Source organism: Hylaeus anthracinus, unplaced genomic scaffold (assembly GCF_026225885.1).
Source record: "Hylaeus anthracinus isolate JK02 unplaced genomic scaffold, UHH_iyHylAnth1.0_haploid 12002, whole genome shotgun sequence".
Taxonomy (NCBI): Eukaryota; Metazoa; Arthropoda; class Insecta; order Hymenoptera; family Colletidae; genus Hylaeus; species Hylaeus anthracinus.
Window position 1 is genome coordinate 6,024,652 of NW_026534349.1, and position 15,683 is coordinate 6,040,334.

A 15,683-nucleotide genomic window follows, 5' to 3' on the forward strand; every position below is an offset into this window, starting at 1 on the left:
TAACAATTTGCAAATAAACTTTTTATTTACCTTCAACTTATTTATATAATTCTGATACAAAAATATATATTATTCTTTATAAATATATGGACCCTTTCAACCTTGTAAGTGTTTATATATTAATATTTTATTGTTCTATTTTTCTAACCTGCAGTTCTTAGGATTGTATTTGTGCAAGATATACAGTCCAAAAGAAACCAATTAAATTTACCACTAGGACACGTAACTGAAACCAAAGTACACACTTCAGAATATATTTTGTATTTGGATAAATACATGAAATATTTAAAAAAATGCTGAAACCTACCATTGGTGGAACATATTTTAAATTGATATATTGCAATAATGTTAAATATTTTAAATTGGCAGTGAGTACAGGCCAATATAATTTCTGCATCTTTTTGGAAGCAGTTTTATGCGTGCTGCCCTGTAATGAAATGAATTTGTCAGCTTTGGTATCTAAATTAATAAAATCATTGACATATAAAATAATAAGTTGTACCTCGAACACAGACAACATGTATAATGCTAATGCTACGAAACATGGTGTATAAAGACATCTTTCGATCAGCAGAAGCTTATAAGGACTCTTCACAAATGGATGTATAAACGTATAAAAATAATGTGGCACAGGACCTCCAAAGAATAATCTACAAAAAAAAAGATGATACTTTGATATAGTAAGAAACATTTGCATAAATATTCCAATTGCATTTACCATTTACCCAAAAAGAGCGAACGCGAGTAGACTGTCGCTATTGACGTGCTTTGCTCCTGATATTTTTTGCGATAAGAAATTACCAAGAGTGGCGATGATGCAGCTGAAATATATCAAATATAAACTTTATGAAATAATTTAAGTGAAGCATATTTCATTTTAATACAGATCGAAAGAATATTAACACACCTGGTGATCGCTTTAGTTTTTACTGGACTGACATGAAGGTGCTCGAAATAAGCACCGATAAGTTGAAGAACTAAGTTCGATGGTTTTGAGAGTGCCATTGTTCTGACTTTACTAACTGATTGTCACACAATTGATAAACAAAAAGCAACAAATTTAATAGATATCGTTCGCGAAGTACTATTTAAACGATAAACAACATGTAATAAAGATATAATTAATTTACTGCATCATCGAGAATGTTATCAAATCACGTTTAAATCTCGAATTGTGTATTTGAATGAAGAATGTATAAATAGATATCTGCAATATTGATTGAGAGAAATTAACGGCATCACCTAATCTTATCAGTAGTTTGACTCTAAACTGTTAGATGTCTCGTTACTTCACTATCCATTTTGAGAAGGATTAAATTTAGCGTCCCTGCACCAGTGTATGCATACATACCTATATACACGTGGTTGCACGTGGTGCGTAATTAATAAAAACCTTTGTTAAACTATCATTGGAAGACCTACAAAATGGCTCAAGGAAAACTAAAGGTGAAGAGTAAAGTGCCCGCGTCTCAGAAAGGAAAGGCCAAGAATAAAACCAAGAAGACTCCCGCCATTCAACGCCGAAATAGTGAGTAATATTTACAGTTTACATACCTTCGACTCCAAAGCTAATATGGAGTAGATACATTCGAAAACAATTCGCAATGATAATTATTTTGATAAATGTATATTATAAACGGACAGTGTTAAAGATCAACTTCGAGAAACCTAATGAAATTAATTAGACTAAAGTAAGTACATATATCAATATGAGTTTACATGTTAATGTTTGTTGTTAACGATCCAATTTTACGATTTTTAGACGCACCAATTCAGCCTAAGAAGAAGAAAGTTGAGGATGCGCACAAGTTGAAGCAGATGATTACTAGAACAGTGAACAAAGCGATGGAAGAGGAGTTGCGAGAAAAAGCTTTGGGTGGAAAGAAGTCTCTCACTAGGAAGGCTTCTACTTCGCAAAAGAAATAATTAAGTATGTTGTTTATTTGTTAACAATAAGAAAAGGACATACTTTTCTTATCTATGTTTTAATATTAGCTAAGTTTAAGGTATCTGTACATAAGATGTTGTATTACACAATGGCAATGAAAAATATCTTATAACTAAATATTTTATTTGAAATAAATATCACCATTAAATAGAAGTAATAATGTTAAAAATATACCACGACTTACATTTAGAATGTACCTTTAGAATAAGGACATGCATAGCTGGAGAAAAGAGTAAAATCATTTGTTTCTTAACAGTTAAGGGTTATTAATTATTTAATTTAATTTCATATTGTCGATATTCTGTAAGATAATTCTGAACATGAAATATTATCAATGGCACAGTGACTTATACAGTATAAAGATAGAAAAAGGAAATATTTTCTATAGATGCACCTACAAGATGTTCAGTAATAAATTATTTTCTTGTGCGATTATATATAGTTAATTTCCAAGAAGGCACGGATATAATTTACAATTAGGCAATTTGTATCATTCGCGAGTGTTTTCCATTTTGTCGGTGATTCGCTAATTACAAAAATAAACATTATTTCACAAGATATTTTACATAACTGACATCGTATAACAAGGTACAAAATTGCAAGTGTCGTTCAACAAACGAACTAAATTTTAATATATTATCTCTTCTTAATAGTCTTCCATTCTAGATCACATGAATTAAGGCTGCTTTATATACCGTACTTTCCATGTTGAACTTTTCCTTCTAAGTACACCGTTATCTTTGTTTGAAACATTTTTGAGATATTACGGGGAGGCCACCTAAAATATAACGCGCAAACATGAGTCAAAAAGGATAGTCTATCGTCAATATTTCCTACTGTATAGTTCATATTTACCACTAGTAAATGTCCGCTTTGTCTATTTTTACTAATGGCTGGTGTTGTACCAGTTTTGAACTCGATTACACCTTCCTTTCCACTGACTAGTTTGTGCGAGACCCTGATACATCATGTAAGCGATTATTAGCATACTTGTTACGTCGAAATTACATTATTTTCGTCCGGATACTTACGACTCGGTGTGAACAATTTTAAGAATGTTTGGATTGTTGGTGATATCAATTGCTTTTGTTAGTGCTTCTATTATATGAGGTACTTCCAATATTAAATCACCCTGGATAAAATATGTAAGAAAGTATGTAGAATAAGTAACGTCAGATATTACACTTTTTCACGGTAAATGCAACGATGACGTACCTTGTCCTTCTTTAATTCAGCTGGTATCCTTACGATCAATAAATTATCCGATTCCCCGGTAACGACCAATTCCTCGATAGATTTATAAGGCAATCGATGTTTAAGTTTAAAAGTTTTCAATGTGTCTAAAATGTACACTGCGTTCTCTGTTAAGATTAATACCCTTTCACGGGGTTTGTAACCATGTCGATCGTATTTAATCACAGGCGTCGCATACTAAGAAAGAAGAAAGTAAACCATTAATACCATCGATATTTTAACACAAATGTAGACTAAAGTTCGATATTATACTTTTATAATTTCATCTCTAGGAAGAATATTGCTGATGAAACTTTGTCTCAACGCTTTGTGCTCCGCACCGAGCCAATCGTTTTGGAATCTTGGCCCTAAACTCTTCGCGTACGATTTCTTTTTCCCTTTAAATAGAGATTCGGCTAAAATTTTCAACTCGAACTGCTCTTTGTCCTCTTTTGACAGAGCTAGTCTATAGTTTCGTGCTTTCCATTTTTTGTGTAGAATACGCAAATGTTCGGACGCCTGAAATTTATTGTTATTATTTGTTTTATAGAAAATTCTTAAAGTAGAATAATAATCGTTCGTCTGTCTTACTTCTCGACAAGAGTACGGACAGGGGGGCCAGTAATTATTTAAGACGCCAGGGGGGAGCGATTTAGAGAGCTTGATCAGCCATTGGGATTTTGCTAATTCGATAAAAGCCACGTTAATTGGAGTGGGTGGTCCGTTTCGTGTGATGAATCCTTCGATAAATCTGTGCGAAATTGTTCAAAATTAATCACAAATAATTCGATTAAATAGGCTAATTTTTCGGTACCTTCGAATAGTAATGGCTGCTTTTCGCCTCCTTTCGAGTTCTTGTTTCGCAAGCCACCTCCTTATATATTTTTGGAAAACGATCGCCGCTTGTCTCAGCTTCAAGTACCTTCGTCTCTCTAATATACATTTCCATTTGCTCTGGATAATAGTAGCAATCTCGTGTTTCTTCATTTGGAAGGCGTCCTCGGTCTCGAACAACGTCTTAGGGAATCGAATGAACAGCTTTGTGCTGCGCGAAACATTTCACGCAATTTTAGATATTATTTTAGACCGTACAGCCCGAAACTATTATTTTCATTTCTCTCGTGAGTCTTACTTGCCCATCCTGTACTCGTCGTGTTCGAATCCAAGGTGGCATACGAGAATCTGTACGCCGTCCTTAGCCGGGCCGTGGTAGTTCGGCCAAGTTTTCGGACACAGGGATTTGTAACGTTGCAAGAACTGCTCGTATGGTCTTCTGTAGGCGAATCCAGCTCGCCTTACCCGCAGATTCTCCATGAGGCCTAGATACTTTACTTGATGCACTATAATCTTGTCGTTAAATTTATCTGAAATGGTTCGAAAATCCGTTTAGTATTGATCGAAGAAATATTTGAAACAACCCGAAGAAAATCGTACAACTTACGAGGCATCTTGTAATCGTTAGGCTTGATGCATCGAATGTAAGACGGTTCCTTGCCCATAAGAATTTCCACAAGATTGTTCAAGCTGTTCTTGAATTGGGTGACCGCCGTTTCCGGTCGCTTCTTGCTGGCCAAGTCTTTTACGTCGAATACAGCCTACGAAAAATATACGTATCGATACAGAGAGCTCGATAAACTGTAAGCTCTACAAACTTGTCGAAGTACCTTGGTGATCGAGTTCGTTGTATGGGACATCACTTCGCGCAAATCTCTGAACAACAAGTCGTTATTTTTCTCGAGAAAACCCCGTACATTGTACGTCACGTCGCCAGCATAATGCACTAATCTGAATTCCTGAAACGCACGAGTATATGAATGGTAACAGAAAGCAAATGTTGCATGGCGAATTACGAAATTCGTGACTTACATCGCGACCCATGATTTTCTGTGTCTGCAAGTCCGCCTTCATGTGGCTTATATAGTGAGGATGATTGTTCAAATTTACGTTTAACTTTTCCAGAAAGCTCAAATCTGTCGGATCACCGGGACGAAGACACTCTTCATCCATCAGAGATATTATACCTGTGGGAACGCATCGAGATGTTTGCAATAACCAAACCAAAGTTCATCGGCACGATAAGAATGTTAAATATAATACGTACCTTTATATTTTTCTTCGATTAAATCGCATATAACTTTGTTATTAAAGTAATCAACGGTCTCCCAAGTTATTCCCTCCCTCAAGTACTCTTCTTGCTCTGATTTCAGCGTCAACTGGATGAACAGCTGCTGCAGCTTCTCGTTACAGTAATTTATGCAAAATTGCTCGAAGCTGTCGAGGTAAAATAATACCGATGAATCGATGGGAAGAGCGTCGTTGTTTTTCATACGCGTACCTGTTCTTTTGGAAGATTTCAAAACCGTATATATCCAGAATTCCTATGACCATCTTCTGTAGCCGATTGTGAATCGGTTGCAACGACTTATTCAACCTGGTCACGAGCCACGTGAACAATCTGTCGTAGACAGCTTTTGCGAGCGCGTCGCGTGCATAAATGGCGAGTTCCCTGTTCAACGGGGAAACTACCACGTCGCCACGGGCATCTATGGTCCGGTGTGTAAAAGCCCCAGCCAGTTGTTTCACGTCGCAACCCAATAGCTGTAAATGAATATCACTCGACTGAGAATTGACTGTTTAACAACTTTCTGTATACTAGTACTAAACGTCAACGAATCTCTCCTTAACACTTTATCAACGGGGCTATTTAGAAACGATATTTAATTAAAAGAAGAATTTTCTACAATAGCGTATGCCAATCTAGGCTGATAATAATTTCTCCATACTGTTACTAGGTGCATTGAAAGCAAATTCTGTTTCCAAACACTGAACATTGAGACAGCCATAAACTCGGTAAATAAATTCGAATAGCTAAATACTGCAATTAAAAAGCCTATAATAGGCTCCCGGTAAATAAAGTGTTAACGAAGATGTACCGGAAACTCGAGGGGCGTACATTTTTTGGCAGGAATCGCCTCGCACGTCTTTCGTACTTACAGTGGCGACAGCATCAACGGAAGCTGGCTTCAAGATTTGAGCGACACCGTCTTCCTCGGTAAAGCCAACGTTCCCCATGTGCAACACCGACGCAACTATAGCGAACAAATCATCCTGTTCCATTTGAGACATTTCCATGGTCTTCATCGCCTTCATTACCTCCTTGTATTGAGCAGCGTCGTCGATAGTGTCCACCGTACCCTTCGTCTAGAAACGAATCGATCCGACGTAACCGACCCTGCGACACTGTACAAGTTGCACCGCCGAAAGATAGCTTACCCCGTTACTAAGATAATAATACGTATCCAAATTCCTCTTGAGGAACAACTTCCGCAAAATCTCGTCGCTCGCTCCAGCCAGCAGCTGGTAGAAGATGTGGAAATTACGCTCTCCCGAAAATTGATGCACCACTCGCGACTTCTCGAGCAGGTAATTCAAGATGTTCCCACCGATTGGATCTCCCTGAAGAGACGACGTTACATCGTGTGAATTTGGAAACGTTTCTACTTTGCGCGGAGCGAGGATTAATAAAGACAACGAAACGTTCTTTCGTTTGTACCTGGAAATTAAATTGGATATCCATGTACTTGCCGAAACGGGACGAGTTATCATTGCGATTAGTTTTCGCGTTTCCGAAAGCTTCGAGCACGGGATTGCTACCGATCAATTTATCATTAACTTCCTCCACTTGTTTCTTGTGCCCGGTTGCGGCCGCGATAAATTCCAGGACCTTCTTCGATGCCTCGGTCTTCCCTGAACCGGATTCGCCTGCACAACGACCGCGAGCAATATTAAACTTATCTCCAGCGTCGTTTACCGAGTCGTTGCTACGATTATCGAACTGGTAAAACGCTAGCTATGTACTTTTGTTCATCGCGGTATAAGGTACCTGAGATAAGGATGCATTGATCCAAATTTTCCTTCAGGAGGGACTGATACGCGGTATCGGCGAGCGCAAAGCTGAAACAGAAGGATTTTGTAAATGGAAACAGCATAGTTCTAAGATGTTCGATTGCGAACTTATTTTATGATTATTTCGTACATGTGCGGAGGGGCCTCGAAGAAGTTCCTTCCGTGATAGTACTGAATGGTCTCTGGACCGTAAATCGGCAATTTTTTGTAAGGATTCACGGAAACGAGTACCTGGCCAATGTACGTCTGTAAATAAGACAAAATCTACATGAACAAAGAGGCGTATCTGTAAATAATAAGGACCCGCGTTCCGACTTCTTTAAATTGAATCGTATTAGTTGTAGATCCTGAAGTTAAATTTAATCGTAGTATTTATGGGCTCTGTGCCAACAGTGAAATTCTCGGAATACAGAAGGCAGCCTGTTCGATTTGTTAATAGAATTATCGAAACGTAAGTTCCGGAACGGTTGTCTCGAACCTAGATAATTGAGTTAGCAAACTTGCACGCGCCAACTGTGATGGTAACAGACGTCGAAACATTTCGAACCCCATCAAATGTTATCGCGAGAATAACCTCCGTAAACGTTCTTATATCTCGATGCAATCTTTTCTTTGGTATGTTATAATTCTTATTTAAGAGATATTCTTATATGTATGAGTTTAAGAAATTGAGAAGTCACGTAGGTATATACTGTATCGGGGTCGATTAATTTTTCAGCATTGATCCGAAGCATCTGCCGCTGGTTCTTAAACCGATAACAAGCTTATCGATCGAACATCTTCGAGATTATCAGGAGGATCGAGCTGTCCTTGGGCTAATTAAAAGCAGAGAATTAGTTCGTAAATATCGAGAGCGATTTCCAGTATCCAGTTTAGAATGCAAGCTGGAACGACGTTTACAACTTTGCATATATTTGCCGTTATGGTACTATCCGTTCGTATTTAAAAAAGCCAGACGTCGATGAGCTGAAGAATCACGAAGCAATCGACGTGTCGCTTACGTAAATAAGGTTCTCGTTGAATCGCTTTCGCAGATTGTCTATGAAGGCGGCCTCGTTCTGGAAATCCTCGAGGAGAACGAAGTCCTGGAGACCAACGCGGTCGCGCTCGTGAAGACCACGTTCCATGTTCTTGCGTATCTCGGTGTTGGTGCTGCGGACTTCCGGTGTTTTACCGGAACCTCTCACGACACCTCCAGTGTCGGATACCTCGCGTCCCTCGCTGAAACAACGTGAAAACGTGGACTTAGGATCGAAGGATCGAACGATAGTGTGCTCTAGCTGCTATACTTATATTTGTTTCAATCGAATGCAAAAATACTTCTCGTGGTACTAAATTGAATAATGGACGAAACAATTGTATATAATTCATACAGGGTGTCCCAAAAGTCGGGGAGGAGTCGGAAATGGGGGGTAGCTGAGACGATTCTGAACAACAATTTCCTTTGCAAAAATGTCGGATGGGGCTTCGTTAATACATCTCTCAATCGAAATATTAGGTTGTCCAAAAAGTTTCTTCCATTTTATCAATAAGTAACACACGCACGATATTTTATGTCTAACGTTACATTATTAAATTGCGTAAGATTGAATTACGATATTAATATAAACACTGCCACACGAAATAACTTAGTGCAAGAGAATTTTTGTGACAACCTAATAAATAAATAGTGTAAATAAGCCTCCCATTTTAGAGAGGAGCAAAAGTCAAGCAACCGATGTCATTGGCATATCGTACACGTACACCTGGCAGTGTATCGCGTTCGCCAGATAAATGCGGGCCTGCTCATCTCGTGTCGCGTATTTTTGCGTCACGTGTATCCGTGTCTCCGCGGGCGACTCTGGGGACCCGCGGCGCGACCGCACGCGGAAAATCGACACCGATCGCGTGAAGCGCCATCGAAGTTCAGGGTGTTGATTTCGTTTCCGGTGGTCGGACAATACTCTCGGCTCGCACTTTCTCGCGTTCGATATCGTGTGACGTTTACTATTGAGGAACAGAGGGAGAGAGAGAGAGAGAGAGAGAGAGAGAGAGAGAGAGAGAGAGAGAGGCATCGGTAACGATATTGCATCGATAAGAGTTTTCGTCGAAGCGAAACCGGCTCGATGTTGAAGAAAGCATCGCGCGGAAGGGCGTTTACTGCGGTCAAGGCTTACAGAAAGGATTCGTGGGCTCAGACCGTCTAAAGAGCCTACTCGAGCCATACATTTACAGGAAATCTCAATTTTATATGGAACAGGTAAGTAAGAAGCATGTATTATCGTTCACTAATATTATTGTAATGTTTGGTTTTAGAAGGAGTCGCTGTTGAACTCGTCGAGCTCCTCCAGATCCTGTCTCCTGTTTGTCAAACTAAATAAACCAGTCGTGGTCGTGGAATCAGGTTTGTAACTTGGTCCAGGAGGCTGCTCGATCGATTTTCTGTTCCCTATAATTTTCAGAAGCAGGCTTCTTCGTTATGTCTCTAACTCTCTACTTTTTGTTTCAGATATATTCTCTGAGAACCCATTCGTCATGCAAGGTGGAGCCGTAAACATCAAGAAGAAGGAACTCAAGGATGCCTGGATTGTACATCCGTCTAAATCAACTGTTTGACTATACGCTTCCCGATCGTTTCGAAACAAAGGCACGCATCCTCTCGTAAATATCCAATAAGTGAACGCGTTCGATCACCGACGAAGGATCGTTATCCTCGCTGTCCGCGAATTCCTAGCGGGGGCACTTGCTCGATTTGCCTGCATTGCGCGCGATATTTTCTCAGATTAGATAACGAAATCGACGTTGAAAGGTCCGATAAAGGAGCGTGGCGTCGAAATCTCGCTAATAGTCTTTCGACTGGCGAGACGCAGGTTTCGTCGAGAATTTTATATCTAAATGCAATTGTACTTACGCGAGCTGCAAAATCGACGCAACGCGGTCCCGAATGGTGATAAATTCTACTTATTGCTTCTAACCGTGAATTTTTCTGCACTGCGTCCAGAGGTGCGCCAAGAGACTGCGGATACAGTGCAGAAAGTTTTCAGGTAGACGGCCAATAGCCAATCAGGAAGTTTCGAAGGAAGAGGACCTTTTTCACCCTGTTTACAGGGGTTGGATCCGTTGTGAGAGAAGAACGTCGTAGAAGGAGACGGATATTCTACGAGAACACGCTTTGTTCGAGGGAAAGTGAGCGAGAGAGGAAGCGAGAGAAGCAAGAGAGACGCGGAGAAGATCGAAGAAGGATTTGCGGAGCAGAAGCAGCGAAACACCAGTTTCATTTAACGTCAGCGAATTTTCTATCGTGCGTTTCTTGTCTTAACGATTGTGACTTCCGAACGAAAATGTCTGTCGAACGTAGTCCGAACGTTACTTCTAATAACGGCAATCGTAGTCATACTCACCCCATGTTTCAACGTCGTTCGTGCTCCCTGAACAACATCCAGAGGAAATTAATCGATTAAGTAATCGCGCGTTATTGTTATCGCGGGCACGTAACCGGCGCTGGTGCTCCCACAACTGATGCTCGTTGGACTTCCCTTGAAAATCTAACGTTAGATCGCGAGATAAGATAGGCGAGTTACGCGCGGAAAGCTGATTTCGATTTCGTTCAACGATCCACGACCGATCTGCAACCGGATCCCCATGAACCCCTCCAGACGGACCCCTCTCCGCGAATAACCAACGCGATATACAACAAGCTACTGAATCAATTTTTCTGTCCTTGTGCATTCTTCATTTATGATCTTGAAATAATTAAGCGTTAATTTAATCGAGCACACTAGGAAAGAATAACTAAATAAAAGGGCAGAGCGAGCTGCTCGGAAAACAAATATTAGGTTGTGCCAAAAGTTTCTTCCATTTTATTAATAAGTAATATTAGGCGAAGCGGAAAGTAATGTCGTTTGTGCAATTTTAAATACTTGTTTATCGTTCATCAGCTAATTGATTTTTATCGATCTGGCATCGACAATATGCACGCTAGATGGCAAAAGGCTATTGATAACGGGAGCGATTATACAATTAATGATTGAAAACAAAAATTTATAAAAAATTTGTTTGAATTTAATGTAAAAGAAACGACATTACTTTCCAGTCCACCTAATATATACACGATATTTCATGTCTAATGCTATATTGTTGTTATAACGTTAACGTCTAAGAAATCAGGTCGTCTATTTATATAAGCACTGTCAGAAAGAAACTTTTGGGAACCTGATACATATAATTGTGCGTGCGAACGAAAACGAGCGATCGTGTAATCACTGATAACGAAAGACGCCAGCCAGTTATCGTCTGGGACTCCGCATAGAGACTTTTATATCCCGTCGATTACATCTGTAACTGTTTTGCGCGAATACGGGAATTCGATCAGAGAGAGGTATCCGTCTAGCGAAATGGAAGAGGATTACGCAACAACGTTGCACGTTTGGATTTGTGTTCCAATTAATCCTCCCTAATTAAACGGTGACATTAAAGGCGAACGATCGACGCGAACACGTTTCCACGGGAATTTTGTCGCAACACGTATACCTTTCTTGGTAAAGAAATCGTCTGATCGATCAATGGCGAATACTGGAACGAACTAACTATAACGCGCAACTACTTGTTAACCCTTTGCACTCGAGGCCTTTTTTCTGGTATCTATCAACAACTCGAGATGCTTTCTTAGCATTCTATTGTCACGAATGCTAAGCTTAGATTACCTTCGAAAATGAGATCCTTAATTTGAGATTTGAGAATCATGTCACCTTTTGCCTCAACGACGATCATTTTATCGACACTTCGAGTTCCACAGAAATGAAACCTAAAGAAAACCTAGTGGTGACTGAGAGTCACCTCTCGAGTGCAAAGGTTTAAGTTAGGTATGGGTGCGTTGATTATTTCTAGATTGTTGCGAGCTTTCCTCGTCTATTATTCTTGTTTCGCGAAGCTACAACTGTGCGACGTTTAAAAAACGAAGCTTCAAGGACAGGTAGACGCGATCCGCTCGAAAACTGCACCGATTAATCCGGCTGATTACTATTCCATAAAGGCAATCGACAAATCGCGGTCATTGCCATCGCCGGGACTTCTGGGAATACCGATTTTTCTTCATCGAGCAACTCTTAAATTGTTTTTTTTCGTGGCAGAAAATTGATTTGCGAGCGACGCGAAAGTACACGACCGTAATATTAATTACGCGATAAAGTTCAAGTACACTTAAATCGTTCGATTCTTTCTCGACATTGTTAAGATAAGCGCAACCGTCGAAAGACAAATTATAGGGGGCGTTGGAAAAATTACAGCGCACCGATAATTAAAGCGTTATCGACGTTTGATTACCATTACGAGATCTTCTATCAGCCTCAATAAATAACTACTAAACTGTTCGACGTCTCGCTGAAAGGTGCACCAGAAAAACTCATTTAGCGAAAATTATATCGCTCTGGCTTCTTATCAGCGCGAGATTAACCATTATCGAAATATCGCGAGGCTTAATCAGAGAAAACGACTTTTGTACAATTCGCTCGTGTACTTTCGTCCTATCGCAGAATTCCTCGAGCTGTCGATCATTTTTCCAATTCTACCCGAAAAGATTACTGCACACCATCGCGCACGTGTTCGATATTTCCTCATTCGGCATAATCTCTCGAACTATCTCGAAGCTTCGTTTTTTTTAAACACTATTCTTTACCCCATCGAATGGTAAAGTCGACGCACTCGAAAATATTCCTCACTGTGGACATTCCGAATCGTAAACACAACCGTAGGAAACGTGTTCGAAGCACGACGAGAGTTTTTTGGAAAAAATCACCGATCCTCTCGTTCGAAAATTCCGCGACTCGGTTTCGTTTCGGTGAACGTATCGATCAACGTCACGGACGATCACTTAAGGAGATTAACGAGCCACCAGGTGCGAGAACGACTCGGCGTCGCTTCCGTTTCGTTGGACGATCGTACTAAAGGCACTTTGGATGTTTCAGAGGCGATTAGCAGAATTTGCACGTTCGCACGAAGATCCAGACCCGAGTTCCGTGGTATCGGGACACCGGAGGATCGATCACCAACGGCCACTACTCAAGAATGACTTAACAGCGTTCACCTTCAGTTTATCGCGGACCGTACGCGACTTCTCCTACCTCTTCGCCACCGCTCCTTTATACAGCGCTGATACGAGAATAAATCCACGTGAGCTTTAACGAAAATTCTTTTTTTTTCTTTTTGGCTAATCGAATCATTTATTCAACAGAGGTCATCTTTAATCGAGCGAATTCGTGGAGACATTGACTAACAAATTACCCGGTTTAAGTAATTAACGTACCATCGACTCCACACTCGACCCCAAAATTAAAAATTAAGATCTTTACGGCGTACGTGTTTATTCCTGAGAAGGGTCACGCAAGCTGCCGAACGAAACGTTGAATAATTAAACAATTACGCGCCATATTCTCCATTGCTCGATATTACCAAAGAGAATTATCCATTCGGAGCTGGCCATCGGTTAAAATAGTTCGTTTAAAATAGACATCGTAAATGAACGATGAGTATTTCGTTGCTCGAATTAATTTTCTTCAGATTTACGAATAGAACGTCAAGTGCACGTAGTTACAAAACTACGACACGTAATGCGAACGGTCGCGTACCATATAATAAACGATGTACGGCACTCTAGAGCGAAAGATACGTGCTGTTATCGTTTATGTTCTCGTGACAAAAATTGTAACAAACAAGTAATCAAACTTAGGGTTATGTACTTGTATCGAGCGAATTCCGATACGAATGGAAATAAAGATACGTTAAAGTATGAATGCGATACGTCATCGAAATTCGTCATCGAAATTTCAATTTCAATTTTCGCGAACGCGAAAAGGGCCACAATCTAATCTAATCTGTGCCTGTTTTTCGCAGATGCCAGAGTAACGACAGAATTGGCAACGGCAATAAACATTTTATCGTTATCGACTTTATCTGTTTACTTCCCTCTGGAATTACGCTAGTTTAAGGGAACTTGACGCGTTTCATCGGTGATTAGTGATTACGCTGGAAGATTTCCTAGACAGCGATCGATAGCAATCAGCGCTTTTCTATCGTAGCTATCGCGTAAAAGAAATAGAAGGGAGTACTTTGCCTCTGTACAGCGTGTATTTTAACGAGTTTGTTTATGGCGACAGTGAGTCAAACCAGTGACAACAGCACAAACAATGAACGTTCTATTCACCTATTTCTCTGTACCATTACATACATATTACCAATCAGTAACTGTTTTACTTCCAGCAACGTGACTGGAAGATTTGCACGTATATCGATTCTTATTCGTACCTCTTCCGAGAAAATGAATAATTCAAATTCGCGTAAAGGTGCGCAACACTCTCCACCGGAACGAAATTAAACGAGATACGGGTTTTCGGCTCGAGCTTTATAAGGATGATGGATTTTACCTTGGTCCCATGGCTCCCGGATTTCTAGGGTGAATAATATCGTCGGTCGAAGGACAAACAACAACCGATTCCAGTTAAAACAGTAACCGGATGGTCATTTCGGTTCCAATCGCGACGGATGTCGCAAGAATATTGGGACGAGTCAGCCGAGAGGAAACACAGATGCAACAAGCACTCGTAAGTGGTTTTCGTGACCTCGTTGTTATCGGCACGAGGAGTCAATCGATGACCGCCCCATCGGGACCGTCGACCCGCAAAACTTGATTCTTCTCCAAAGTAAACAACGCTTTCGTCTCGATGAAATCACTTCTGGGGACGATCGAACGAGGACTTATGACGAATAAAACATTGACTCCGATAGAGAGAGAGAAAAAAAAAAAAATGCGATTGCATCGCGAGTTTCCTCTCGAACTATAGCGAGGCCATTGAAATGCGCGTCTTATCGACTGCGCGAATTACCCATTCACGTGCGCCGATGCAGATAAGCTCGACTTTACGTTTAAAACACGACCAGGCTTCGTGAATCTGTAGGTTGACACGTTTCACGCCGGCTTGTACCACCGGTGGCTCACGCCCGCGTATCTATCTTACGGCGTGTACCATCGCGCCGTCTCATGGCGAGAAACACAAATAGCAGCGCCGGCGTGAACGCGTTAAAAAAAGAAAACAAAAGAACAGACGCAAAACTTCCATTCACGTACCGAATTGTATTCCGAGGAATCTTCGCGAGCCGGGAGGCGTTAGTCGCATCTAATTAATCCTTTCCGCTGGGTCAACGGCTCCGAACCAAGCTCGCTTACAATAACTCTATAAATCGCACGACAGTTTCCACGAATCGGAAATCGTGGTGCTCTCGTTTCAACCTCTGACCACAGACGACACAATCGTCTGCCGAGCGTTTTCCAGGCCCACGGAAATGAGCCAATCTACCTGCCAGGAAAACACGTTTACGTCAACTCTATTCTCCTCCGTTTCTGAAAAGACTTCGTTCCTTTTAAATTCTCTGTAGCGTGACTCGTGTATCCGAGCACAACGGCATTCGCTACGGACTATCGCTCAGGCTCGCAACTAGATTTTAAATGTTCCTTACGGAAACAAATTCCTACTCTAATTAATCTAACACGCGTATTTTCTGTTTCAGCGACGCGGAACAAAGGCGTCCAAGAGGACGTTCTCGAGCAGCTCCGAAAACAAGATAC

General features: G+C 40.6%; 3 protein-coding genes and 1 long non-coding RNA gene across 6 annotated transcripts in view; 2 read left to right on the plus strand and 2 right to left on the minus strand.

The window, feature by feature from the left end:
- Window positions 1-6: 6 nt before the first annotated feature.
- Window positions 7-1,179, minus strand: LOC128891777 (peroxisomal membrane protein 2). The gene is made up of 5 exons (XM_054151559.1): window positions 908-1,179; window positions 726-821; window positions 503-650; window positions 308-427; window positions 7-226 (listed from the first exon to the last, which is right to left on the minus strand). Exons 1-5 carry the CDS (start codon window positions 1,003-1,005, stop codon window positions 158-160), a joined length of 531 nt encoding a protein of 176 aa, XP_054007534.1. The 5' UTR covers window positions 1,006-1,179; the 3' UTR covers window positions 7-157.
- A 140-nt stretch (window positions 1,180-1,319) lies between these two features.
- On the plus strand, window positions 1,320-2,101 carry LOC128891781 (uncharacterized). The gene is made up of 2 exons (XM_054151564.1): window positions 1,320-1,528; window positions 1,763-2,101. Exons 1-2 carry the CDS (start codon window positions 1,426-1,428, stop codon window positions 1,924-1,926), a joined length of 267 nt encoding a protein of 88 aa, XP_054007539.1. The 5' UTR covers window positions 1,320-1,425; the 3' UTR covers window positions 1,927-2,101.
- The window catches only part of LOC128891761 (unconventional myosin IC), a 27,085-nt gene continuing 13,368 nt past the window's right edge, over window positions 1,967-15,683 (minus strand). Inside the window, exons 1-21 of one of the 3 annotated variants that reach the window (XM_054151531.1) lie at window positions 13,007-13,141; window positions 10,468-10,494; window positions 8,089-8,308; window positions 7,218-7,333; window positions 7,065-7,135; window positions 6,735-6,943; window positions 6,455-6,637; window positions 6,176-6,382; window positions 5,517-5,779; window positions 5,283-5,452; window positions 5,048-5,202; window positions 4,846-4,974; window positions 4,623-4,776; window positions 4,314-4,545; window positions 3,996-4,226; window positions 3,773-3,932; window positions 3,455-3,700; window positions 3,164-3,379; window positions 2,980-3,080; window positions 2,804-2,906; window positions 1,967-2,726 (exon numbers count right to left, since the gene is read on the minus strand). In XM_054151531.1, the coding sequence (XP_054007506.1) occupies window positions 2,712-2,726; window positions 2,804-2,906; window positions 2,980-3,080; window positions 3,164-3,379; window positions 3,455-3,700; window positions 3,773-3,932; window positions 3,996-4,226; window positions 4,314-4,545; window positions 4,623-4,776; window positions 4,846-4,974; window positions 5,048-5,202; window positions 5,283-5,452; window positions 5,517-5,779; window positions 6,176-6,382; window positions 6,455-6,637; window positions 6,735-6,943; window positions 7,065-7,135; window positions 7,218-7,333; window positions 8,089-8,308; window positions 10,468-10,472 (3,186 nt within the window). In that variant the 5' untranslated portion in view covers window positions 10,473-10,494; window positions 13,007-13,141 and the 3' untranslated portion in view covers window positions 1,967-2,711. Of the gene's footprint in view, window positions 2,727-2,803; window positions 2,907-2,979; window positions 3,081-3,163; window positions 3,380-3,454; window positions 3,701-3,772; window positions 3,933-3,995; window positions 4,227-4,313; window positions 4,546-4,622; window positions 4,777-4,845; window positions 4,975-5,047; window positions 5,203-5,282; window positions 5,453-5,516; window positions 5,780-6,175; window positions 6,383-6,454; window positions 6,638-6,734; window positions 6,944-7,064; window positions 7,136-7,217; window positions 7,334-8,088; window positions 8,309-10,467; window positions 10,495-13,006; window positions 13,142-14,484; window positions 15,451-15,683 lie in introns of those variants that run through there. The other 2 variants (XM_054151530.1, XM_054151532.1) reach the window with 2 other exon arrangements.
- Window positions 9,757-13,241, plus strand: LOC128891783 (uncharacterized). Its single transcript, XR_008460924.1, has 2 exons — window positions 9,757-10,527; window positions 13,030-13,241. It is a non-coding gene; the product is annotated as an uncharacterized LOC128891783 (long non-coding RNA).

Coding starts and splice junctions, on each gene's coding strand:
- LOC128891777 (XM_054151559.1), bottom strand. CDS start 1,005: ATGGCACTCTCAAAACCATCGAACTTAGTTCTTCAACTTATCGGTGCT. Junction 822..907: donor AAAACTAAAGCGATCACCAG/GTGTGTTAATAT, acceptor GATATATTTCAG/CTGCATCATCGCCACTCTTG. Junction 651..725: donor CTCGCGTTCGCTCTTTTTGG/GTAAATGGTAAA, acceptor TTTTTTTTGTAG/ATTATTCTTTGGAGGTCCTG.
- LOC128891781 (XM_054151564.1), top strand. CDS start 1,426: ATGGCTCAAGGAAAACTAAAGGTGAAGAGTAAAGTGCCCGCGTCTCAG. Junction 1,529..1,762: donor CGCCATTCAACGCCGAAATA/GTGAGTAATATT, acceptor TACGATTTTTAG/ACGCACCAATTCAGCCTAAG.